This window comes from Bidens hawaiensis, unplaced genomic scaffold, assembly GCF_021521415.1.
Source record: "Bidens hawaiensis isolate Kalapana, Puna unplaced genomic scaffold, B.hawaiensis_p1.1 tig00042296_1, whole genome shotgun sequence".
In the NCBI taxonomy this organism is placed as follows: domain Eukaryota; kingdom Viridiplantae; phylum Streptophyta; class Magnoliopsida; order Asterales; family Asteraceae; genus Bidens; species Bidens hawaiensis.
The window spans coordinates 67,669-79,324 of NW_027497488.1; the positions used below are offsets into that span (position 1 = coordinate 67,669).

The window sequence follows — 11,656 nt, forward strand, 5'->3', positions numbered from 1 at the left end:
GTCTCTTCTAAGTTGCGCCCTTGCGCGTAATTACGGAACTCCTCGCATGGAAGTCATAGCGGGTACGTTGGTGTGCAAACAACTCTAACCGAGGGACTATATGACATCGGTACAAATGAAATATAATATGACAAGATAATGATGGATACGCTACTGGTACATCCTATATATAATGGACTTGTCATATTACCCGTTTGTAGCGTTTTTCGGGTCACTCGGAAATCTGTGTTATTTTGTTTTATTTTGGAAATCGATTTTTGTATTTTTGGTAGTATTCTTATTGTAATATTTCTTGTAGTCTAATTTTGGGACGAAATTTTCAAAAAGTTGTGAATACGGTAACATTCATCAATTTTCGGACGCGAAAACCCGACTTGGCTAGTTTTTTTTATTATTATTATCTTCGTTATAAAATAAAAATGGCGAATTATTATTGTTTATTTTGTATTTATAGCGATTAATTATTTCGCATCTCTCGAATCTACTTTTTATTCGAAATTGAAACATTTAAAGTACTGAAAAGTGTATTATAGCCCCCTAACTATCATCATCATCATCGTACTCAGTATATCCCACCAATAGCAAAGCTATGGTAGGGTCTGAGGAGGGTAAGATGTAGACAGCCTTACCTCTACCCTATAAGGATAGAGAGGCTGCTTTCGGTGAGACCCCCGGCTCGATAGTAGTTTTGCATCAAGCCTTGGACATAAGGTACATAGCACTCAATCATCGGGACACCGGCTGATCGGTGCATGTACCCTTGTCTTTCGGCTATCAACGCCACTACATGATGCCTGATTAACCGTCCGTCACTTTTAACGTTATTTTCACGAGATTAGTAAAATAACGTCAAAATTAGTGCAATTTCACTTTTGCCCACTGGAGGGTTCACACATATATTATAGCCCCCTAACTATGTTTTTCATAATTGGCCTAACTATCCAACTCTAGGGACCAAATTCTAAAAAATTTAAAATATATTATAATTTTTTTTCTTCTTCTCCTTCCCGCTGGCTACAAGCACACCCTCCTCTCTCGATCTTAACCAGTTAATCATGCCGAGAATCATGGAACGAATCACTCCAACACGTCAACTAATCAATTACGTGTTCAATTTTGTGTTAAATACGTTAATTGACAGCCAAACGACATGGATTTTACGTCCATTCGATTCGCGCCTCTTTTGATCTCAAAACACTATAATAGCGTGTCTTCAATTCAATTAAATCGTCCTACACCATCCTATGATCATCAGGAACCTAAGCCTATATCAATTTTAACACATAAATCCTTTTAAATCAAGTTCAAGCTCCTATACAAGCCACAAAACCTAACCCGTTGTTTTCATTCAATTCGGCCTTGTTCGAGGTAACAGCTGCAAGTTTCTGGTTTGATTTCATGTCCTCTATAAAACCCCTCTGTCAATTTTGATTGACAGGGGGTATAAGACCATCAATTCGGGATTACAACTTCTAGGGTTCATATAGGAATTGGGGTTTTCCTGAGCATATATATATATTTAATCAAAACTGAAACTTAACATATAAGCAGGTTAGTGCAGTTGGCAAGAGTGTGTGTTAGGAGGTTGAACCGGCCTGCCCAGGTTCGAGCCTCATAACACCCGGCTTTTTTTTGTATTTTTTTATTTCTTTTGTTTTAATTAGTTTCTATTATATAAACTATAACTATAATAAAACTAATATTATTTTCACCCATGGGTCGAACCGAACAAAGTTAAACTCTCAAAGTATGTTATCGTTTAAAAGGTTTTCGTATATGTATTTATGTGTGTGAATATATATATATATATATATATATATATATATATATATATTCTCTCGATTTAACCTAATAAGATAATTAAACTAAGAATAGTTTTACTCAACTAAATGAACCGATCATCTCAAAACTTTCAAACTAAGTTTTCATTTAATATATATATATATATGTGTGTGTGTGTGTGTTAGTTTTTTATTGTTTAACCACCTCTCCATCTCTATCTCACCTTCGTCCTTCTACTCCCTCTTTCAAAAACTCTCACTTGCCACCCCCACTCGCCGGCCGGCGGAAACTACTAAACCCCCTCTTTCGCTTTTCCTACACAAACCATTTTGTTCTGCCGGTCTCACTAAAGGAACCTACAATCCCCTCGAAACTACATTTCAGAAAACGTATCGTCGCCGGAATCACCACAACCTTTCTTCCTAGTTCGGCTGAACCACACGAACCCCAACCGCCCCCCCGGTCTCTCTCTCTCTCTCTCTCCTAGCAGAGCCTCATCTACTACCCGGTGTAGACTGGTCAAGGGGCTGTGTTTTGGGAGTAGCTTCAAATGGGAACAAATTTAACCTTTTCCGGCAATCACCATTTTTCCGACAACTCCGGCGGCACGCTATTTCCGACCAACCAGGTGCTTTCTCTCTGGTTCCCTTAACGCTCAAATAATGAGAATAAGAAAAGTAATAATAATAATAATAATTATTATTATAGCAATAATAATAATAATCACCTTATTGTTAATATTAATATTAATATTATTGTTGTTGTTTGTTGTTATTATAGTGACACGTACATTTTCGTCGACCATTTGGTTTTTTTTAGCATCATCACTGATTACATCTTGTTGAACATTGTCATTGTGTACGGGTGTTGTTCATCACATATTGCTAGTCAGTGTGTGCTAGTTGTGTGATCTCGTTATTCAATAATTATTGATTATTATCCATTGTGTATATTTTGCTGTCCAATGTGGGTTTTACATTAGTTGTCTTGTCAAATTATTGGCTACTTGTGTGATTTTAAGTTATCCTGTGACTAGTTGCAACCATAGACCTTAGAAGTTATGACGTTTCCTTGGGATCGTGTCCAAGGACGAGAGGTGCAGCCAAGGGAAAAGAAAGGGGGTATAGTTTGCGAATAGCCTCTTGGAATGTAGGTACTCTCAAAAGTAAATTGTTGGAGGTAGTAGATGCACTTAAAATGCTTAGAGTACAGATAGCATGTCTTCAAGAGACTAGGTGGAAGGGGCAAAGAGGGGATGAGCGCAATGGGCACCTACATTCCAAGAGGCTATTCGCAAATTATACCCCCAAGATTGAACTATACCCCCTTTTAAGAGTACATTGGAATGTAGGTACTCTTAAAAGTAAATGGTTGAGGTGATTAGATACAATGATTGAACTATGGTGTTAAGATTAGTCTTAGGTGAGGAGGTAGTGGCAGTGGCCTGCACGTACGCACCACAAGTTGGATTGGGGGACCGGGAGAAAAGACAGTTTTGGGATCGTCCAGACATAGTAGTGAGGGCCATACCTAGACAATAGAAAATTTTTATATAAGGTGATTTTTAATGGTCACATTGGTAAGGAGAATGATGGCTTTCAGTTGGTTCATGGGGGTTTCGGCTTTGGGGTTAGAAATGACCCTGGTAGGGATCTCCTAGAATGTTCGGTGGCCCATGACATGAGCATTTTAAACTCTTTCTTTAGGAAGAGCGACTCTTATTTGATAACTTTCAATAGCGGGGGACATCACACGCAAATCGACAACCTCTTGATAAGATGAGAAGATCGAAGATGGTGGCAGGACAGCAAGGTTAGACTACGGGAGACGACAGCAGCTCAACACCATTTATTGGTGGCAGTTATAACTTTCAGACAAAAAACTGATTGTAGGGGAGAGGAAATCTCTACCTAGGATCCGATGGGGGAATTTAAAGGGTGACAAAATTGAAGAGTTCAAAGATAAGATCGTTTCAGTAACACCGACTCGACTAGGGGAGGAAGCAAACCAAATGTGGGAAGCTATGGAGACTACCATTACTCAAGTAGCGAAAGAGACCCTAGGGGTTACGACTAGTATGTCAAGCGGGCATAAGGAGTCTTGGTGGTGGAGTGAGGAGGTGCAGACCAAAATAAGGGAAATGCAAAAGAGTTTTAGGGATCTCCTAAGGTGCACAGATAAGGAAGAGAGACAACGGTTGAGGGAGAGATACCAAGAGGGAGGCAAAGAAGGCGGTGACGGAAGCATAGAACACAGCCTATAAGCGAATGTATGAATGTTTAGAAACAAAGCAGGGGGAACATGCTATGTTTAAGATTGCCAAAGCCAGGGAGCGTAGGAGACGTGATCTAGGAACAATGTTGTAAAACTCCCGAGTAGGCGGCCGAGTACTCTCCGATTACTCCCCGCCCAGATCGAGTACTCTCCACCTCGGCCGTGTACACCGTAGGTATTTTCCGAGTAATCCCCGATACTCCCGAGTACTCGCAACTCCCCAGTCGACCGCCTAGGACTGCCTAACGACTTTTACAACCTTGTCTAGGAATAGTGAAGTTTATAAAAGGAGAGGATGGACGAATTTTACACAAGGATATTGACATTTAGTTGAGATGGCAAGCCTATTTCCACAATCTGTTCAACGGAGAGAGAACTTAACAACAACGAAACAGCTGCAACATTACTCAAAGGCGACAACGGAAAAATTGTTAGTATCGAAGTATCACACAAGGTGAAGTGAGGACAGCTCTTAGGAAGATGGGAAGGGCTAAGGCAGTGGGTATAGAAAATGTACCGATTGAGGTGTGGAATGTTTGGGAGATGAAGGAATTCAATGGCTAACTACTATGTTCAACCTTATCTTCAAATCGGAAGAAATGCCAGATTAGTGGAGAAGTAGTTTCATAGTGCCATTATAAAGAACAAAGGAGACGCCCAATTTTTTGGGAGTTATAGAGGGATTAAGTTGCTAAGTCATACTATCAAATTATGGGAAAAGAGTAATCGAGACAAGGATTAGAAGAGAAACCGAGGTTACTGTAAACCAATTTGGTTTCATGCAAGGGAGATCAACTACGAAAGCAATTCACATCTTAAGGAGATTGATGGATAAGTATAGGGAGAAGAAGCGGGATCTACATATGGTCTTCACCGATCTTGAAAAGGCATATGACAATGTGCCATGTAGACTGATTTGGGATAGTTTAGAGAGTAGAGGGTTTCCTGGGAGGCATATAGACATAATTAGAGATATATAGGATCGGACAAAAACTACTGTTAGGGCACCTGTTAGTCTCGTGGTGTATGCGTTTTGCATATGACATTGTGTTAGTTGCTGAAACTAAACATGGCCTCAATGTGAGGTTAGAAGAATGGTGTGCAACTCTAGAGGACAAAGGATTAAGGACTAGTCGCTCGAAGACCGAGTATCTACTTTTTTTAAAAAAAACTTTTATGTAGTTTCTTTTGTTTACGTTATTCTTATATGTTGATATCCCCCCCCCCCCCTCCCCCCAAAAAAAAACCCCGTTTCGGTGTAGTGCATATGTGCAACAGTATGTATTGCATATATGAAAGAGTGTTGTATTGCATAGAATGCAACATTATTACACATATTTGATCCACACCATTGTATATATGCAATATAAGACAAATGCGCACATTGGATACACATTAGTACGTATTATAATACAATACCAATGCACATGTGCATTATATCGACTTTTGTTTTTTTATATATTTTTTACATATAATACAACACTACTACACATATACAATACAAAAATATTAAATATATGCAATTAAACAATATTGAAAATAAAAATATACAATATTACACATGTGTAATACAGCAGTATCGCACAGTAATACGTATGTGCATTACAACAACTCTTTTTTTTTTCCGGTGAAGAGTAACAGAATACAAGTAGAACGGAAGAAACCAAAATTTGAATTTTTTTTATTATTAATTAAAATAATTCTTTAAGAGTTTTTTAGTTTTTTCTTGATTCTTTTCATATATATATATATATATATATAGGGTGGGATCAAATGAAAACTCCTTTTAAAGAGAAAACTCCTAAAAAACTATTTTTAACTGTTTTTTAAAAAAAATTTTGAAGATTCTTTTTTTTTTTTACATTATTCTTATATGTTGTTATTGGTTCAAAAAAAAAGAAAAAGAAAAAAAATACCTTGTCGGTAACCTCGTCGGTGTAGTGCACATGTGTAATAGTGTGCATTGCATATATGCAAAAATGTTTATATTGCATAGAATACAACACTATTGCACATATTTGATACACACTATTGTATATATGCAATATAAGACTAATACGCACATCGAATACACATTAGTACGTATGTGTAATACAACATTAACGCACATGTGCACTACATCGACTTTTATTTTATTATTATTTTTTTTTCATATAATACAACACTACTACACATATACAATACACAAATATTGAATATATGCAATTAAACACTATTAAACTTAAAAATATATCGTAATACACATGTTGAATACAATGGTATCGCACAGTAATACGTATGTGCATTACAGCGGGTTTTTTTTTATTTTTTAATATTTTTCGAGCAAAGGATAAGAAAATATAAGAATAATGGCAAAAACAGAAATTTGAAAATATATTTTATTTTTAATTAAAAATAATTCTTTAGGAGTTTTTAAGTTTCCTCTCTAAAGATGAGTTTTCTCTTGATTCTCTCCCTATATATATATATGGGATATTTCAAATGAGAACCCCTTTGAGTTTTAAGAACTCGAAAGAACTCAGTGTAACGATTTTTTTTTCGAATTTTTTTTACACATGCGTAATATATGTAAGTTACATACACTTAAAAAAATTACAGAATTTTTTACGCGCCGAGTCGACTTATTACACATGTGTAACGGACGTAAAAATTAGTGTAATCACTTACAACTTTATTTTCTCTCCTACTTTGAATTTTTAATCAGCTTTAATCTCAACCACACAATCCAATCCATTTAATAAAATGAGTGGCTAAGAATTGAGTTCTTTAGTTCTTAAAACTCAATATGGTTCTCAAAATATCTCTCCCCTATATATATATATATATATATATATATATATATATATATGGGAAGGATAATTGAGAACCTTGTTGAGTTTTAAGAACTTTATTTTTAACCACACATTTAATTAAATAGATTAGATTATGTGGCCGAGATTAAATTTGATTAAAAAATTAAAGTATGATAGAGAATAAAGATGTACAGTGATTACACTAATTTAAACGTCTGTTACACATGGGTAAAATGTCGACTCGGTGCGTAAAAAATTCTGTAATTTTTTACGTACATGGAACCTACATATATTACGTATGTGTAAAAAAAATTGTTACGTTGAGTTCTTTCGAGTTCTTAAAACTCAAAGTAGTTATCATTTGAAATATCCCCTATATATATAGGGGTGCATTAACGTACAATAATTGTTTAACGTACATTTAAACTCGAAATATGTTCAAGGTTAAAAAAACATGAAACGTTCAATCCAAATTTCCACCTTAAAACATTCAAAGGTTAAACCTTTAAACGTTCAGGTTAAAATTTAAACGTTCAGGCAAAAAAGCTTAAACGTTCAGGCTTAAAATCCTGATACATTCAAGGTTAAAACCCATCATTCAAAACACAAAATTGATCGATTGAAGCTTCAAATTGATGATTAATTGATTCGATTTCAAAGTTTAATTAAGCAATTGTTAAAACAAACTTGTGAAAAACAAATGGAGCGGCGTTCTACGTTTTTTCGGCGAGTTACAGAGGCTCGTTGTCGATGCCAGTAATGGTGACAGAGGAGTGTTGATGTCGGCGACTGTTGAATTGATGACGGTAGAGGGAGATTGATGGGCAGAATTGTTGGATCGATAGCGGTTGAGGGAGATTGTTGGGCAAAAGTGTTATTGTAACTTAGGGTTATTGAAAGTCAACGATGTAAATACTGACGTACGTAATGTAGGATAAGGGATTGTTGTATTGGAATTCGAATTTCGAATCGAATAATAAATCATAAATTCGTATTCGATTACTATACTCGAATACAAATCGAATCGAATTTCGTAAAAACGAATTCGAATCCTAATAATCGAATTCAAATTGAATTTCGAATGTTTCGAATTCGAATCGAATTCTGAACGCCCCTACGATAGCCCGCAAATTTCATATTAGATTCGTTGAGTAAAATAAAAAATTTATAGTAGAAAAATAATTTTGTAAATCTTTAATTAATTTTCTCGATCAGCAATTATACGACCATAAACAATATCTAGGTCTCCTCTGTACTCGTCTGTACTACAGATTCCTTAAAACAATAAAACCACGAATGAATGGTCCTCCTTCAATCAATTCCAATTCCAATTCCAGTCCACCATTGATTTTTCCAATCTCTGATTCCAACTTCCACACTTGACTCCATCGACTCTTCCAATTTTAGGGTTTCTCAAAGGTAATTAATTGTTTTCTTTCAGTTATTATAAATTGATTGCTGTTACATTCGTCTTAATCGCATACGTTGGTCTTCTTTCAATTACATCAAAATTGTTGTGGGCTTATCGATTAATATTTGATTTGTGTAAAAGGCGTATTATTTTTTGTGATTTTAGTTTTTGATCAAAATTTTAGGTTTTTTTTTTATTTTCTTGAAATTGGGTAGCTTTTGTTGAGATTCTTTATGTTTTTAATCGATTGCTGTCTGATACGTTGATAATGATTGCTTGATTGCGTGCTAATTGTTTAGAGAAGCTTAATCATTAGTTAGGGTTTATATGCATTAAACTTCAAATATTCAATTAGTGTTGTAGAACTCACTATGCTGTTAGGCGCTGCGGTACCGACTAGTGATTTAATAGTATTGGAGTTTTATATTTACTTTTTCAAAATTATATTATACAAATTTTTTCAAAGTTTTATGCATAAAGTTTAAGTATAATTTTCTAAATACTATTTTGACCAATTTTGACAGCTTTTGACCCGAATTTGAACCGATCTTGGCTGGCTTTGACCGACTACCGGTTTTCAGGTCTGATTAGCTGAAATCCCCAGTTTTCGAATCAGTAGCATAACGATTAGCGATTAATCAGTGACTAATATGGTTTTTACTTCACTGGCTCGAATTTTTTATCCAATTGTTGAACTCATTATAATCTTATTTCTGACACAGGAATAAGTGAAGTTAATCGAGGCTAATGGGCTGATACTTTTATCAGATTCATAACCAAAAATCGTTGAATTCAGCATCAAAGCAGGCGCTTTTAGGTTTATCAAGTGGCAATGGAGGACGGAGAACTTGATTTCTCAAACAATGATATGTTTACTGATGCAAACATGGGTGGTGATATCCCGAGCAATGATTCGCTCGATAGCTTCTTTGATGATATTTTCAAGGATTCGCATGCATGTACGCATACCCATACATGTAACCCACTAGGCCCTGATTCATCACACACGCATACGTGCTACCACGTGCACACCAAAATCGTGCCTGCTATGAGTGGCGATGACAAAACCCCAACCGATGACACTGCAGAGTCAGCAGACAAAAAGGGGAAGAAACGCCCGTTAGGTAACCGTGAAGCGGTGAGAAAGTATCGTGAGAAAAGGAAAGCACGTGCTGCGTCTTTAGAGGATGAAGTTGTTAGATTGAGGGCGTTGAATCAACAGTTAATGAAGAGGATTCAGAGTCAAGCTGGGTTAGAAGCTGAGGTGGCAAGATTGAAGTGCTTGCTTGTGGATATTAGAGGGAGAATCGAAGGGGAAATTGGTACTTTCCCTTACCAGAAGCAACTGCCAGCTCAGCATAACATAGGTAACGCTAATTTGACAGGTGGGTACGTGATGAATCCGTGTAATATGCAGTGTGGGGATCAAGTTTATTGTCTTCATCCCGAGGTAGATGGAAAAAGTGTAGAAAATGCATCGGTACATGATCCGGTTAGTAATGGTTGTGAGTTTGAGAATCTGCAATGTTTGGGGAACCAAAATGCTTTGCTTAACGAGTTTCCGGGCTGCGCAACTGATGATGGTTTTCTTGTTGCCAATCAATCGGGTGGAAGGTCTAAAAGAAAAGGTAAACAATAATAAACGCTTATTATTTTACGTTAGTTAATATGGATTGTTTTCAGATTACTAAAAATTTTTACAAGTATGATGTCTTTTAAGTTGACATCTTGATAGTATAAAACCTTTTGCATCAATCTTGTATCATATTGGAGTAGAAATTCGAAGGATTTTGGTGAGTTTGCGTATCAGATTTAATTGGAGTTTTTCTTATATGCAAAGTTTTTGTAAACTCTGTTTAGCTGTTAAAATTTTATGGGAAAAGAAAAGCTCTGATTAAATCTATTATGTAAAACTAAATTATTAGAGGGCATTTTAAGACATTTAACATATAGTGAAAACATTGCACTATTACTATCTAGTAGTGATATAATAAAAGAATCAAGTGGGACCAAACTAAGTAGTATTTATTTATCAGTAACAATTGCAACTTGAATTTGGAAATTATTTTATGTAGACCTTTTAATTTGTTAGAAAGGTAAAACTTTACAAACACTTTCTTGTACATTTTGGAATACGGTGGCCCTAGTTAAGGGGTGTTTGTAAACCGTTGAAGACGCTCAAACAGAAGCACATTGTTTGATTTAGCCGCTTTAAGATTTATACGGTTTGATCCACTGTTTGGCTGACAGTTTGGAACTTGGAACCGGCAGTTTAACCTTTATTATTTATTTATTCTGCCCTTTTGGAATATACAATTATGTATGTTTAATATCCAAGAGCAATCTCTTATCATTTTAAAAACTTTAATACTAACAGATGAGCTTCAAAATTAATGTCTTGAACAGCCAAAACAAACCGGTTAGGTGAGCCCAGACGAATCAACCAGCCCAGCTGGCTTGGTTTGCCTTTTCTTGGAATCTGTGCGCTTTGGTTTAGAATTAGACGTATTGTTTTGTTATTATCCTTCCTGATGACTTGTCGTTTTGTTCTACTACAGGCTCTCGTGCAGCAACATCTAAATGATCTTGGAACTCGGTTGAAGCACATATAGTGTCTTGGTGTATGTGATATTTGACGAGCAAACTTTTATTAACCTGCGCTCCAGTTTTTTGAATGCTACTTATCGTATCGGTTGACTCTTGAGAGTAAACATTATTATTTTGTTCTGTTTAGGCTTGAAAAATGATTCTTGATGTTTGTTCTTCAATAATATTGTGTTGGGATCTGAATGCTGATTTGATGAGGAAGGTCTTTAAGAAGTTGAGATGATCAAATTTCATTCTGTCATTGGATTATTGAATTAAAATATGTATAAAGTTCCATAAATTGTCCTTTATCTTTCATTCAAATTTCACTCGTTTCTGTTCTTCAAAATTGATCTTTTTTGTCCTTTACGTTTAAAAATCCAACAGCGTTTTTCTTTTTCGCTAACCCGGTTAGATTTTCTCGTTAAGTCAAGTCATGTGCCTTGCACATGAGGGCAAATTGATCATTTTACCTATTAAATTAAAATAATATTTTAATAAATAAACAAAAACAATAAAAAAATTAATATATAATTATTCTCTCTCTCTTTCTTCTCCCCCTTCTTCTTCCTCCATAGCCAAGCTTTTTGACCACCACCAAGCTTGCGGCCACCGCCACCGTCTTCTCTGACAATTGCCGGCCACCATCAGCCCGTCTCCCGCCGGGCAAACAACAATCTATAATCTTAATATAGCAACAGATTTTGTAATTAGCCAAGCTTCACCCTCTTATTCGCCCTCCTCTTCATGTTCTTCTTCACCTTCAACCACCACCCTCCGCCCGCTGACGTCACCACCGGTTCCACCAACC

At 36.0% G+C, this 11,656-nt stretch overlaps 1 protein-coding gene across 1 annotated transcript; it reads left to right on the forward strand.

Moving 5' to 3' along the window:
- Window positions 1-9,039: 9,039 nt before the first annotated feature.
- On the forward strand, window positions 9,040-10,843 carry LOC143593531 (basic leucine zipper 23-like). The gene is made up of 2 exons (XM_077073137.1): window positions 9,040-9,887; window positions 10,818-10,843. The coding sequence occupies exons 1-2, from the start codon at window positions 9,092-9,094 to the stop codon at window positions 10,841-10,843; spliced, it is 822 nt and encodes a 273-aa protein (XP_076929252.1). The 5' UTR covers window positions 9,040-9,091.
- The last annotated feature ends 813 nt before the right edge of the window (window positions 10,844-11,656 follow it).

Coding starts and splice junctions, on each gene's coding strand:
- LOC143593531 (XM_077073137.1), top strand. CDS start 9,092: ATGGAGGACGGAGAACTTGATTTCTCAAACAATGATATGTTTACTGAT. Junction 9,888..10,817: donor TGGAAGGTCTAAAAGAAAAG/GTAAACAATAAT, acceptor GTTCTACTACAG/GCTCTCGTGCAGCAACATCT.